The following is a 16,306-nucleotide window of genomic DNA, read 5'->3' on the forward strand; positions in this document are numbered from 1 at the left end:
CTGGTGAACACTGAGCTCACACACACACTACTGGACATTTGTGGACACTCTTCATGTTGAGTGTGAGTCGGATGTTTAGGAGGAAGTTTGTCTTGTATTTTAGTATCTTACCATAGGGTTTGGCTTATGATATGTGCATGTAATTATGCAGAATTTATTGTGATTGTTTTAGGAAGTACATGTAGTGAAGGACACAGCGCAGGAGATCATTAAGAAACTGATGATTTATTACAGAATGATGCCAGCATTTTTTAAATGATTAGATGAGTATTATAATATATTATAACTGAGGTTACAGTTATTCATGAGATCATCTAATGCGTTATAAGGTGCATTACAAGGAATAATTAATGCATTAAAAATACTTTTATAATGCATTATACATAAAGGCTGCACTTAACCACTAACTATTAATAAGCAGTAATTAGGAGTTTATTGAGGGAAAAGATTGTAGTTAATAGAGAGAATTAGACCATAGTATAAAGTGTGGCCTAAAATTAAAGTGTGTACCTAGTAATTAAATTAATAATTACTATAATTTTGCTACTACAGCTCCAGCAGCAGATGAAAGAAAATACAAAGTGAGCAATGCTTGCAATGACCATAGATTATTTAAAAACTGAACACTTTCTTTCTAGCAACACAAGTAATGAAGATACATCTGGTGTCTCTTTTCTAACTGATATACTGTTTCCATCTATCTAGCTATTTTATCAGCCTGTATTTTATAGCACTGCAAAAAGTATTTTTGGGGTTATTCCCATCGCATGCTACATACAGTACAGGTTTGAAACAATTATAAAGAAATAAATCAGTTGATAGTTTTCCGTCACATGACTGGCGCAGAGACCAGAAGAGCAAAGCATCCATCAACTGCAGCACAGGCCTGCCAAGCCCCATCTGTTACGAGCCGTCACCTCTCAGAAGAGGAAAAACAAACATGTGAACTAACGTTAAATTCAAGTTTTTTACCTGCTTAAGCATTTTAGTCACTAAAAACAGCGGGACTAAAACACTTAAAGGATTCGTTCACTTTCAAAACAATTTTTGCTGATAATTTACTCACCCCGATGTCATCCAAGATATCCATGTCTTTCTTTCTTCAGTCGAAAAGAAATTAAGGTTTTTGAGGAAAACATTCCAGGATTTTTCTCCATATAATGGACTTCAATGGAAATAAGGCTCTTATCCAGCGAAACGATCGGTTATTTTCTAAAAAAAATTATATATATATATATACTTTTTAACCACAAATGCTCATCGTGAACCATCTCTGAGATGTGCCACGCATTGCGTCATCACGTTGGAAAGGTCAGGCATCACGTCATCTATCTAAGTTATTTGTCTGTGTACTCCGGTTCAGAAAGGTAGGGAAGGGCGAAAAATTCTCATTTTCTCCTCCAACTTCAAAATCGTCCGACATCTTTGTTTTAATTTATTATTATTATTATTTTTACATTTTTTTGTGACCTTTCCAACGTGATGACGTAATACGTGGCGCATCTCAGAGATGGAACAAGACGGGCCTTTCTGTTTAAAAAGTATATATATATATATATATATGAAGAGTTCAGATGCAAAAGCCTCTAAATGCCATCTGAAATTTTCTTATAGAATGATCATTTTTATCAAGCTTGTATATTTAAGTTCAGTAATTTCACTTAAATGACAATTAATAGGTAATCTTCATTGCCATTTAAGTGAAATTATTGAATTTAAATATACGAGCTTGGTAAAAATGATCATTCTATAAGAAAATTTCAGATGGCATGTAGAGGCTTTTGCATCTGAACTATATATATATATATATATAATTTTTTTTAATTATTATTTTTTTTAAATGACCGATCGTTTCGCTAGATAAGACCCTTATTTCTCGACTTTGAATCTGCATTGAGACGGACATTTGAACCTTCAAACCCCGTTGGTTGCCATTGAAGTCCATTATATGGAGAAAAATCCTGGAATGTTTTCCTCAAAAACCTTAATTTCTTTTTGACTGAAGAGAGAAAGACATGGATATCTTGGATGACATCAGGGTGAGTAAATTATCTGCAAAATGTTTTTTGAAAGTGAACTAATCATTTAATGTGAAAAACACTTAAAAGAGCCTTAATGTGCTAAAACAGTGTTATTATATGATCAAATTCAGTTTATTAATGATGCATACTGTATACAGGCGAGCACATGAGCCAAGAATATGAATGCAACGCACTTAATAGTGAAGCGTTTTCTTCATAATGGTTTTCTATGGAAAAACACTTAACAAGAAATGTTGTGTTTAAACTCTGTGTTCTTCTGCTTGTGTGTATGCACACTAGGGTTTTCAAATCTACCGGTACAATTTTCTTTCTTTTTCTTCCAGCATTTCTTTCTGACTCAAATCAGTATGTTTAATGTGTTACTGTACTCAGTCTGCTTTCAAACGCTCTCGTTCCTGTTTGTTGAGATGCTCTCTGAGCATCAAAGGTTTCTCTTTACAGCGTGTTTTTACAAGCCAATCACAATCATAGCTGTGAGCAATGGCCAATCAGAGGTGCTCGTCTGCAAGCTAGTTGGAGTCCGCTTAAAAACCCATCGTGAATCCTTTTATTATAACCAACAAAGTGTAAACACAATGTAAATAAGAGATTAATTGTACCATTAAGACAGCTGTTTTGTCAGCGAGAGAGAGCTGAATTCAGTGCCTTAGGCTCTTCTCTGCTTTCTGTTTATTACCCACTCAGTCTGAATACAAGTTTAGTTTTTCATGCTGCTAAAAACACTGCAAAGTTTCTGGATTGACAACCATATTTAAATACATGATTGAATTGGATTTGATTGACAGTGATGAACAATGGACACATTTTTTATTTTTTTTTACTTAATTCAACAGTTTTTGCTCTGGTACTGAAACTGGTACTAAGAACTGCAAAATTTGACTGGTATTGGTCCTGACTTCTGAAATGTTGGTAGCGCATTATTTTACAGTCCTATTCCCCATGTACATACTATGCATATATTATAGTAATTACAATAACTGGGTAACAACTAAGTACTTAACCCCTAAACCTAACCTTAACCTATATGTTCTTTGTCTGTAAGTGCACGTACTATAAAATAAAGTGCAACTGAAATTTTGTTGTCATGACAACCCTAGTTTGCACCATTAATAAGGTATATATTGAATTATTATAACGATGCATGCAGGGAAGCTGAAGACAGAGGACTCAGGCTCTCATGAAACACTAAGTTTAATTCTGACTCAGAACGCAAGCAAACAGGCAGTGCAAACACATCTCAACATAACAGAGCCTGGACTAGAGAGAAGGCGAGGGTGAGGCTTAAAGAGCTAATAAATGACACACAGCTGAAACCAATGAACTAACAATGACGTAACCATGGAAACTGAACAAAGGAACATGTGAAACTCATGAACAGAACAGGGAAACAGATCAAAAACAAACATAACTCTGACAATTATGTGTTTTAACATCACTGTCTTACTACATTAGTACCCAGTTCAAAGCTGTTATAAAAGTCTGGTGGTCAGTGGGGGAAAGCCTGGTTTGGGCGTTCCTGTAAGGGTGTGACGTCTATTACAAACTATGAATAGTAGAATGTGTGGCTTTAAATGCGTAATTGGATTTTTTGTTTTGTTTAATTTTCAACCTTCATTGCATTGGGAAGGGTGCAAATCAAGTGAGGTTCTAGTGGGATCAGGTGACACTAATAGTTGCAATGCAAATAGTCACTTGGTTTTTTTGTTTTGTTTTTCGACCCAGGATGCTTTAAAAAACATTATCCATTATTTAGGCTTTGCAAAAGGTGTTGGTGTTGAGAGGATGATGTTCAGCTCTGAGCTCGAGTGTGTGTTTGAGTGGTTCTTATGCTCAGCTATGATGCAGGACTAGTTTGGCTTCTCCAGTCTTCTTTGCTGCTCTCAGACCTGTTTACACTCGCTACTAAGATGTGTTTGGCTGGATCGGATCACAAGTAGACCAGGGAAACACATTCCCATTTACACCTGGTGTTTTAATCCATCTCTTGTCCACTTTCACCCACTTCTGTCCTGATTTCTTCGAGGGGAGGGTCTATGGCCGAGTTAATGTAGTGTTTTTTTCAGATCTTTCAGTCTAATGGACGAAATAAGCTCACGCAATTTACACATGAACACGACCGGAGACGACAGAAGAACACACAGAGAGCTTCAGCTTTAGTCTCAAGACCAGCCGAACGCTGTGAGTGTGTGTGTGTGTGTGTGTGTGTGTGTGTGTGTGTGTGTGTGTGTGTGTGTGTGTGTGTGTGTGTGTGTGTGTGTGTGTGTGTGTGTGTGTGTGTGTGTGTGTGTGTGTGTGTTAGAGATCAGGAATGATGAGAGAACATTGTGTTTGGTATGTTTTTCCTCTTCAACCCAAACTTGGGTCTTCAGCCGACAGTTTAAACCCCGTCTGGCTCGAGCTCTTCCCATAATGTTTCTGCATTAGATCAGTAGACAGAGAGGAGACGGTCTTTAGTGGCTGTTGAACACACTCGATCACATGAGCGTTTACACTACGAAAGCAATCCGGTCGAATGTGTTTCAGCTAGATCTGGAAGAGGTGGAAACTGGACAAGTGTGTTTAGCCTCGTCCACCTGTGATCCGATCGACCAAACGCATCTTAACACCAGTTGCCATGCCTAGTTTTCCGATGGAGTGTTCTTGTAGCTCATCCCAGTGGATGCTCACACTGGTGGGGTTGAGGAGAGATGGCCCTGATATGATTGTAAAGTGCTCTGGGTGTACAGTAGGACATGTGAAAGCTCTATATAAACGCCTGATTCACTGAAGTATAATTTAAAAACATTTCTCTGTAATTTGGCATGGTGAACGGTTGCATGCTGTAAACAGAGACATGAACACCAGTATCTGAAAGTCAAAGATAAGATACAAAGATAAAGATACACTATCATCAGTTCTCGTGAATGATGAAGAGATATTCTTGTTCTCGTCTGTCCAAGCGCAGCATTTGGTTCTGTTCTCATGTCTGAAATGTGGGATCAGTCAACATTTGTTCTTCTGATCCACTCGGAGAAACTTCGCCTCATGTAATCCTGTTTTCTTCTGCTCTGTTTTCCTAAAGCTCTCTTCTTATCTCACGCTCCTCTCTTTATCTATTCAACAGGAATGACGGGCAACTATCTGCTAACTAACCCTCTCCTCAGGCCTCACGACACTAACAGCCGCTATAACAACCTCCTGGCGGAGACCCTGGTGTGCAGCGCCGCGTCTCCTGCAGGTGCTCCACGGGCCGGTCCCGGTCCTCTGTAACACACACACGCTGGGACCTTTCTAAACACTTCATCTTCAGATGCATGACTCTCTTGCTTTCACCTCTAACTTATTATTCACGCTTTAACTTCTGTTTTTTTGTTTTGTTTCCTGCTTTATATTGTTCGGCGCGCAGCCGAGCGTTAGCATTATATCAGCAGGGTTATTATCGTTAACTAATACTATTATAAACATTTATGTTTATTTAAATGAATGAGGAAATCACTGCATACGCTCTTCCTTTAAAAACATTTCATTTTCAGCTGCATGAAACTTTGGCTTTTTCTATATTACCATTACCTCCAATTTATTAGTTCACGCTTTATTTTTAACTTTACGTTCATGCTTTATATCGTGTCCTGCTTTATGTTGTTCGGCGTGCAGCCTGTGTTTGCATTATATCAGCAGGGTTATTATCGCTAACTAAAACTATTAAAAACGTTTCTGTTTATTGAAATAAAGATAAATAAAATAAAATAGGAATATTATCCTTATACTTAAACTGAACGTAAGTGAGAAGTTGCCTCAGCAATAAACTGAATATGTTTAAGCTGCTGCACTAAAATTATTAACTGAAAATAAATAAAAACTAAAACTGAAATAAAAAGAAATGGCAATATTTAAGAAAAAAACTAAGAAAATGGCAAAAGCACATCATAAACTGTTGGTACTGCAGCCAAACACACTCTCATGGAAAGCTCTTTTTTTTTAGATATGAAGCTCAAATTTTGAGCACAACTTGTTTAGATTTATGGTTTTGATTTTCTTGCAGTCTTCGAGCAAAACGCGATTTTGAAAATATATATGTCATATAAAAATTTAAAATAGTATTTTTGTGTATTTTTCATAACAATACACGTAAAATTCTGTAACTTTTTTTAAGTTAATTTTTTTTAAACTTTTTTCACTTGAGCAATAATCTGCCAAGTGTCAAACTTACATTCAAGATGCATGACAGTTTAAGTTGGACATTTAATGTGCAGGTCTATGCTCAAAAAGTGAATAAATGGATTATAAATACAGCGTAAATATAATTTAGTATAAAAAACAAAACAAAATAAAAAACATTATAAAACTAAAATATAGTACAATAATTTCATTGACCAAAAAAAGAAATCAAATCTGGTAATATTTGTCGGACAGGTGCAGAGCAGCAGAGGGTTAAGGCTGATATCCTCATCCCTCATGTAGTCAGCGTGTTGTGAAGCTTATATACAGTGACGAATGGATTTAAACCGTCGGCTCTGTAGAAGAAAGAGGGAAATGTTTCGTGTCTGTAGTGCCGATGTGAGAGAGTGTTATGAGCAGGATGTGATGTGCTTTTGATCACTTCAGATCCAGACACAGAGAAAACAATGCCAGACCTCCTTCATGCAGCAGAACAATAGATGTGTTAGATGAGGAAAACACCCAATGATGAGTCAGCATTTGCCATTTCATATTAGATTATCAAAACAATAAAAACTGCATTTGATCAACTTTTTGAGCCGTTTCAAGGATAAAGCTAAATGATGATCTACTGTAGCCTCAACAGTCTCAGTAGACCCGGATTTAATCAATTATACACACAGTCAAACCAAAAATCATTCAGACACCAGATATAATTTGTGATATTGTTTCACTAGTGTGTGCAGGACACTGTAGTTCATTTATGTAAGTGAGGAGAGCAAAATAAAGTAAACTCTGATATATTATACCCATAAACTCTTCATAAAGTGACTGCCAGTGATATTTATAACAATTTGGGACCAGAAATAATTCAGACACTTTGAGCTGATCATGTTTTCTTCAGTGTTTTGTCTTTAATTGCTAATGCTCTTTTTACACACAGACTGAACACAATGAAGCATTGCTTGGTGATTGGTTGAGCTAAACTGGTATTATCTAATTGTGTAGTTAAATTTAACAGCTGACAGATATTCTACATAACTCATGTGAGAGACAGTCTAACAGAAGATGGACAAAACCAGTGAAACATCAACTGAGTTCTGCTCATATTTCATTACCATTTTCTAAACTATAGCGAATAAACTGTGATGATGTGAGAAATGTTGAAGGTGTCTGAGTAAACTTTGGTTTGACTGTATATGGTAGATATTTTTAATATGTAAAATGAGGTATTCTGAACTTCATCAGTTTTGTGGTAGAATATGCAAACTCTCAAACTGTGAATCTCTCTAATAGTGTAGACGTAGTGACTCTGCTAATTAAGTGTAGTTGTGTGAGGGCCGACTGCAGTGTGAAGGCTCGGTGTGATTCCTGAAGCAGGAGAAGTGAACAAAAGAAACTCTGTAGTAAGTGCGTCTGAACAGAGAAAGAGCCGAGACCTTCACTCTTAGAGCAGAATAGCTGAGGCCGTCTCGTGGACTGATGCATGCCGACGTTTCCGACAGCGAACAATCAAAGATCTGGCCTGGCTTTTCTCCCAGAATCCCTGCTTTCTGTCCGCATCTGTTGGCCAGGCTCTCCAGTCTGGATTAAACCCTTCGCCAGGGTATAAACAAATGCAAATAACCTTGGCTCAGATGATGTTTTATGCTTGTGTGCTTTATTTCCGTCCCCCTCGGTCTCGCTCAGTCCTTTGATGCCTGTTTCACGCTCTAAAACCAGACTCTCCTTCTGTCTCCGCAGAACACAGATATGGTTTCCACATCCCGGCTATCTGATGTTATTAACATCCATGCTGTGCTCTGCATGACTTTCTGCTCTGTCACCAATTTGTTTTTATTACTCCAGTAACACTGTTGATATTTCGTACCTCTTTGTAATTGTGACTGAAGATGTTTATGCTTTCATATAGGCCTAAACCGTTTATTTTTAATTCATTTGATTAACTTGTCCTGCATTCAGTCTTCTGAAAGATTCACTCACTACTGAAAAAGTCGGGTTCCCCAACTAAGGATTTTTATAGTTGAAAATCTAATTAAATCGGCTAAATTGCCTGTGTGAGCACTCGATGTACAGCGCAATATCAATGCACCGAAAAACAATCAAAAAATTACTTTACAGAATTAAAATAGAACAAAATATACCTTTCTAATAAATAAAAATACAAAACGAAAGTCAGAATCAAGTCACAAGGTGCAGAACAAATGTGTGCAAAATGCCTAAAGTGCAGGGGAACATATATTCAAAACACAAGCCACAAATAGTTAAATTAGATAACCCTGAGTGAGCAATAAATAAAATTAAAATAACAAAATTATTAAAATAACAAAATATAGACAGAATTGTCAACTTTTGTCTTTTTAACTGCCACAATAATAAGACAACTTATACAATTAAGACAATTAAAACAACAATAAGCGCTAAAGTGGAGTGGTCTTTTTAGCTAAACATGTTCACAGCATCCAGAAATCAAATTAGAAATGTTTTAAAATCACTTTTACCCTAAAAAAAAATAAAATAAAATAAAATCTAGTCTGTTCTCGTTTGAGTTTTTTCAAATATATATATATAGATTAATAGCATTGGTTAAACACATTGGCATTTTATTGATGGCACTTCTGTCATGGACATGTACTGGAATCAATGGCTGGAATAATCTTTGAGCCAAATTAAAATATTGCCTATATTTTATTGACTATTTATGAGTCTGTCTGGGAGCCATTCAAAATTTAACAAAAATTTATTTAAATTTAAATTCCTGAATTTGTATGTAATTTGAATTGGGAAGAAACAAAAAAAGAAAGAAACACATCCCATTTCTCTGGATCATCTTTGAGATGTTTCTACACTTTGATTGCAGTAAATCTGTGGCGAATTCAATTGATTAGACATGATTTATAAAAGCACACAACTGTCTGTCTGTGAACGGTCTCGCAGCTGAAAACACATATTAGAGTAAAAAAGCAAGTCATGAGTCAGAAAGCGAGTCCTGCGGAGCTGAGAGACAGCATTGTGTCGAGCACAAGAGCACAGCGGCCGTGTTATTCTTCACTGGAAGAAGTCTGGGACACCCAGGAGTGCCGGACACAGTGGGAAACAGGAGAATTCAGTCAAAGAAGCAATGCAGAAGAAGTCAGATTTAAAGAAATTCATACCGTTGCTCTGAGTGTAGTTTTAATACTTAATGAATAATTCACAATTACTCCATAGACAAATTGATATTAAGAAGTGTTCGAAATGCTACAAATGAATGTTTACTTTATATACATTTAATATATCGCTAATAAATCAACTTGTTTTTATGGACAGGGTGTATTATTATGTGGTTATAGTTCAAATCACTAAAATGATCATCGATTTTTATAGATTTTTATAGTTTAGATCATGTTGAACCTGATTTATGTCATTGCAAGTTTGCTAATTTGCTGGGTTAAAGCAAAATACAAATTTATATGAAAATGGCCAATTAAAATCAAATTCAAACTCATGAACTGAAGTAAAAAATTAAATGAAAAAGCCCATTTTTAAATGTAGAATTTTTCCTGATGCTAAATTAGAGGGAAATACAATCATTTTTATTCTGGCTTTCAATGTGTAACATTACAATTCTTGAATATTTGTTTATTACTTTTATTTGGTCTAATTGTAAGTGAAAGTAAAATGTGTGGTGGATCTTGATGGACTGAATTCAGACGTTTGTAATTTGCAAGCTTTCCTGCTTGATGATTTGTCACTCTTCTGTCTTCGCTGCGACTCTCTAAAGAAGGCGTTTGTTTGACTCTTTTTCTTTTGGCACATGGGCAGTTCTCAGGTCAGCTAGCCTGAGCAGACACACATGATGTGAGTGTTTGCACAAACTTGCCTCCATTTCTCCTAAGTTCAATACACACACTTACAGCATGTTTTGTGTGGATGTTTTTCGCTGTTGCATCTGGCATTCATTTACAATAATGGCTCTTTTTGTGTTTGTGCAAGAGGTTTTTTGGCGCCTTTTAACATTCTTTCTCTCTGTGCTGTACGGTTACGGACATCAGTTTATGGAACGCTTTGTTTGAACAGTTTCTGTTTAGTGACATGCATCTCTACTCTTTCAAAGAGGACCTATTATATACTTGAATGTTGATTATTTTCCTCATATTCTCCATTGTTGCGGCTCCTCTCTTCCCAGTCTGTCAGTAACGCTCTGTTTACTTCCTGTCTCTATGAAGCCCCTCCTTCTGAAAAGCACACTGAGCTCTGATTGGTCGGCTGGAGCAGTGTGTTGTGATTGGTCGAGTGCTTCTGGCGTGTTTGGGAAATGTCCCGTCCCTTACCATAACCGCCAGTTTCAAACATAGACTGTATAAAACAATGGACGTCACCCGTATGTTTCTGAAGAGAAGTGGGCGGAGCCGGCTGTCGCCATCTTGGCAGCACGTCACTTCCGGATAACCGAAAATGGGCTAAGACGCGGTGACGTGATGCTAACAGACAGCAGACAAACGGCTAGTAGTGACATCAGCGGCAATCCACCTGTCAATCAAGTGACCACACCCTTAATTATGCAGAACTTTAAGGCTCAATATAATTTAAACGTATGAGTTATAAAAAAAATTAACCCCCTTCACAGTCGTCATGAAGGGCAAAATTAGCTATATAGACCAAAACCACTTTTTGCACCAGGCTGTAAACATGTACTTTTTTCTGTTGTAAAGTTGGGGATTTTACCATGGGGGTCTATGGGATTGACTCTCTTTTGGAGCCCTCTAGTGGCCAGTCGATGAAGTGCAGTTTAAGTCACTTCCGTGTCAGATTCAAGAGAGAGACCGGGATGTTGCCGCTTGGTTTCAACACACTACTAACTAACTCAACCAGGCCCCGCCCCTTTATTCTGCATATTAATTATTATAATGAGGAATATTGTGACGTGTTCGTTCCCGGAAGAAACTCAAAATACAATGGAGGCGTTTCAGGAGTTCAGAAACACTGACACTGATATAGAGAAGAACTCCCGCTGGAGGGACTTTGGACCTTTGCAGAGCTTTTTCATTGTTAAACGGCAATATTACACACTAAAGACAGATGAACATGGGAAAAAATGCATAATAGGTCCTCTTTGATCTATCATTTTAGTTTTTAATGAGTTATTTTTAGTTGCATTTGGCATGTAATGAATGTGATGACAAATATCATGTCCTTAATAGTAATGCCATGTCTGTTGATCGTTCCAGGCCAGCCTTCGCTGACCAACAGCCGTGATGTCAGCACCATGGACACACTCCCTCTGAGCGACAACTTCACCACCAGTTACTCCCGGCGGGAGGACGAGTACGAGGACCCCGCGTTGAGCTGCCCGACCGCATGCCTGGACGACGCCTCCCTGGAGAAGAAGATCATCTCAGAGCTGGTCCACAACAACCTGAGGCCTCGCAGGCTCAACCAAACCAGCTCGAAAACCCAACCCCGAGACCCGGCTCCACAGGACACCGGCGCGAGCGGAGACGGGGGTGTCGGCAACACAAGCGGGAACGAGGTGGAGGTCACAGTCGCTGATGCCGACACCCCCGCCCTCCCGGCCTCCGCCAGCCAAACGCTGGAGCTCCTCCTCCTCCACCCGAACGACCGGGACGCCCTCGACGCCCCGCTCCTGCCCCAGCGAACTCATTCACTCCTTTACTGCGCTCAGAAGGCGTCTCAGCGGGCCGTCAGGCCACAGAAGGACAGCAGAGAGTCTGAAGGAGAAGAAGAAGAAGAAGAAGAAGAAGAAGAGCGAAGAGAGGAAGACGACGCGCCCTCGCCGAATCACAGGGACTCGTCGTACACAAGCATGCCTGATCTCAGAGACTCTCCTTCGTCCTCGGCTCCCGAATCCCCAGACCTCGTCAGCGGACGGGACGACGGTTCCCCCGCTCAAAGTGAACTCGAGGAACACTGTTACAAGAGCTTACCTGACCTGGGAGACGGGACTCGAGCGCTCTCCTACTATCAGATCAGCCGAGGAGGCGCTAGCGAGGGCTGTGGCGAACCCGCGAGCGATGGACAGATGCAGCTAATCACCAGCCTCTGAGACAACAATAGCCCTTTTCCTCTCGTTCTGGGGTGCGTTTCCCCAAAGCATCGCAAGTTCTGTCGTTATCAGCAGTTCAACGAGTCGGTGTTTCTCGAAACCATCGTTCTAACGAACATTCGCAAACATCATCGCAGAGTTGTGTGTTTGGACAGATCTTAAGCTGTGGTTAGAAGAAGAGTTTCTAGTTTTCATGAATCCTTATCTTGAGCCAAATAAGCAATCAGACATTCAGAACAATCTGTGTCTTTATTTAGAATATATACAAATGTCATTTATGTCTTTTAGTTTGTCAAGAGATTTAAAGTGTCGTTTCTGAAGAGTGCGCATGTGTGAACGAGCTCTAGTGCGCAAGAACGAGCCAATGACTGAATCTGGAAATAATCTAAATGACTGAGAAATGGTCCTCAGACATCATGTCCGTAATTTATAGCTAAACATCTAGCAGTAATTTGATCTCAAACAGATTTATTCAAAGTAGTTATTACTCCAACACCTGCGTGACATCATTAACCAACATGGTTGAACGACCAATTTGTGACAGTATGGTTTCGGGAAACAGTCGTGACTCGCTAGTTGATTTCTTCAGCTGTGATAGTGAAGCAGTGAGTTACGATGTTGTTCGGGAAACACACCCCTGTCAGTCAGACACTAACGACAGGAAGAGAGACTCGTCAACGGCACAATGACTCTTTCTCACTTGTGTTTTGTGTTTTTTTGTACCAGAACTGACGGTCTGGTCAAACTCGAGCAGAAAGTGTCAAGACTGGCTTCGTCCACGTCTGCCAAAAGCTTTGTACAGTATCATGTAAAAAAAAGAAAAGAAAAAAAGAAACATGCCGATGTCTGATTTTTGTAGAACTTTGGAAACTCTCCTAGTCAGTTTGCAGGTGAATTTTCCCTTCTTTGGAAATCCAGGATGAACGGAGAGAGAGAGAGAGAGAGAGAGAGAGAGAGAGAGAAAATTAAAAGAATTAATATCCCAGACTCAGGCCTTATATTTTCTGTATTGCACAAAGAACTGTTGTACGAATGACAACTAAAGAAAATATATTTTGCAGTACCAAGTGTAAAGACCCATGATCACCACATCTCCACTAGTGACTGATGTGTTCAGTTATGGATTTTACCATGAAAATTGTATTTTGCCAACATATATGTAAAAAAAAAAAAAAAGAAGCTTCCTTATTTTTTTAGCGTAACGGAAGCTGTGTCTTGCACAAATCTGGACTGAATTAGACTAATATGTAATTTCTTTTACTTAAAAAAAAAATAATAAATGCTTTGACTTTGTCAGGGATCATAACATTCATGTGTCTTACGAACAACATATCTCATTATTTGGCACTAAATAATTTATTGTATGAAGTATGGAAATGAGAAGGGTTGGAATGGAAGTAGGTGTGATGTAACACTGTTGATATTCATTTCAGTCTTTTCTAAGAGCCCATTGCAGATGTACATTCAACTGTTGTTTGATATTGAATAAATGTGAGAATTTTTTCTCGTTTGCAGATGTGTCATTCTCATTCAGTGCGGCATTAGACCAGCAAAGGGATTTTGTTAGAAGTATGACAAATGAAAAAAAAAAAACACTTAAGATCTCTGTGGAAATTGAATGATTACTTATTTGCAAGTTTTGTATTGTTTTTAGGGGCGCACAATATATCGTCCACCATATTGGTATTGGCCGATATATGTTCATTTTTTTATGTTAGGGACCGTTCGGTATTTATGGAAGGGGCCACCGGAGGAAAATAGGGGAGGGTCATGTCTTTTTATTCTTTGTTGAGGGGAGGGTCATTCAACTTTTTTTAGTCTAGGGGGAGGGTCACCCAACTTTTATATACATGAAAACAGCAACATTTCAAAGTGGCTTGTTTGGTGATATTTTTTTCCATTTAGCTCCATGTTGATCTCGCGTTATCAGCCCCCCTTCGATATCAGATGGGTCTGACCCAACAAAAATCCAGTTTGGCGCTGTTTGACAGTGCGCGCGCACTTCAGTTCGCGCTTAGAAAAAATGCATCATGTCAGAACAGAATGCCAATGAAATGTTTACCCGGCAAAGCTTTAAAGCACGAGCAAATAATGAACTTTTGTGATTGCGAATAAGTGCACAGTGTCCTGTGAGTGTAACTCTACCACTGCATTAACATGTGATGTGAACGTCGAGTTTTACAGTATTGCGACTGAGGCGCCAGAACTGCTGCTGATAGAATGTGCGCTGTAGCGCGATACTACCATATTTTAGTTCCATTCTTATTTTGTTTCCACGATGTGTAAGATGTAGGGCTACCACATCTTTAAATTACTATTAGTATTATTTAAGTTAACATAATAAAATACGTAGACCTACACCACAAAAACTAGTTGAGGATAAATTTGTTAAAATTGGGCGATTCCAGTGTTATAGACGTAACATTTGCAGTCAAAACTTGAAATATAAATTCTCAGAAAATGCATTTAATACCAATATATTGGAGTCAAGACATTAGAAAAATAAAGGAGTCAAGACATTAGAAAAAATATCAGTCTACACATTAAATTTTATATTTAATATGAGGGAAATACACATGTGACGTGACGTGACACAAAAAAAATCTTTAACTTTTAGGTGGCAAAATATGTTTTAGTAATTCTTCTATAAATTACACTGTGCAAACCAAAAGATATATACCCACCGGATGAATAAAGATCGGCCTCCACAGAACATAAAATATTATTTTTATTTTATTTTTCGTGTTCGCATTTATGTAAAAAAAAAAAAAAAAAAAAAACAATGTTACAGGCGTGACAGTTCTCCATTACGGACATGACTGCTCTGAAAGCGACTTTAAAAATTTCACAGAGACCTCAAACAGAAAGCACAAAGCCTTTCTTTAAAGTGAATTTCGTTTTTTTAATTAATTGTATCTTAATTTTAATCAATGTTTCATCTGGATTTAATAAATAAGAAGTAAATATAGTAGAAAATAGATAATCACGGAGGCGCGGGCGAGTGAACTGGACTCTGTCTCATAAATGAACCGAAACTCAGCGTAAGGTATGCTACTTGCCTCACAGACCTGAGAAATATATAGAAAGCTTGAAATGTCTACTTTTAAACAGAACAATTCAAAAAACAGACTGCTTTCTGCTTATGAAATGTGCATTTCTCTCTGGCGCGTTCTGAGAAGATCGCGACGCATCGTCAACTTCATCTTTGCAGTCGACACAGAAAACACTTGTTTATTAATAAACAATTAAAATGTTTCCTTGCTATATTTGACATATTAATAATCATTACTTTTGCTGGTTCTTTGTGACAGCTTTTAGATGCTTTATTGGCAGCGCCACCCACATGTTGAACGAGTCACAAACATCAGCACTGAAAACATGATTTTTTCCAAATCTAAAATCAAAAATCGTGATACGAACCGAATCGTAGGTTTGGTCTATCGTTACAGCCATAGTAAGATGAGAAAGCAAGAGTTTATGGTTTAAAAAACAAAAACAAAAACAACCAATGGCTAGGCTATATGAACATCTTTGCCAAGCGCAAACCAGTACAGAAGTAGGCTAATCAATAAATTATCGGGGAGGGTCATGCCTTTTTTCACAAACATTTTGGAGGGTCATAGAAAAATGTATTGCTGGCGAAGGGAGGGTCATGTCTTTTTTGACAACAGATCTCAAAACTCCTCCGGTGGCCCCTTAAATAAAAAACGAACAGTCCCTTATCGGCCTGATGAGAAAATGTGGCCGATATATTAAAGCCAATAAATGATGGATTATGGAGGCACTTCATATGCGCACTGTTCACCATGATAGTTTCGAATTGCTTGAAAAAAAAGAAAAACGCAGTGCAGAACACAAGTCTGTCATATCGGCTGCATACAGTTGTCATGAGAACGTTATAATTGTGTGCTTGACATGAGACTTTTAATTGTGAGACTTTTTTTTTTGTAAGCAGGCTCTCAAAAATTATATACAAATTTGGATTTAGATTTATTGGCCAATACATCGGCTATCGGCTTTCAAATGTAAAGAATTATCGGTTATCGTTTTTGGCCAAAATGTTCATAATGGTGCATTTTTT

At 38.1% G+C, this 16,306-nt stretch overlaps 1 protein-coding gene across 3 annotated transcripts in view; it reads left to right on the top strand.

Annotated features, from left to right (window-relative positions):
* Window positions 1-13,736, top strand: part of adgrl2b.1 (adhesion G protein-coupled receptor L2b, tandem duplicate 1) — a 126,735-nt gene extending 112,999 nt beyond the window's left edge. The window contains exons 19-20 of one of the 3 annotated variants that reach the window (XM_082174175.1): window positions 5,146-5,259; window positions 11,390-13,736. In XM_082174175.1, the coding sequence (XP_082030301.1) occupies window positions 5,146-5,259; window positions 11,390-12,225 (950 nt within the window). In that variant the 3' untranslated portion in view covers window positions 12,226-13,736. Of the gene's footprint in view, window positions 1-5,145; window positions 5,260-9,983; window positions 10,020-11,389 lie in introns of those variants that run through there. The other 2 variants (XM_082174177.1, XM_082174176.1) reach the window with 2 other exon arrangements.
* The last annotated feature ends 2,570 nt before the right edge of the window (window positions 13,737-16,306 follow it).

This window comes from Leuciscus leuciscus (assembly GCF_965113295.1).
Source record: "Leuciscus leuciscus genome assembly, chromosome: 6".
Lineage (NCBI taxonomy): Eukaryota > Metazoa > Chordata > Actinopteri > Cypriniformes > Leuciscidae > Leuciscus > Leuciscus leuciscus.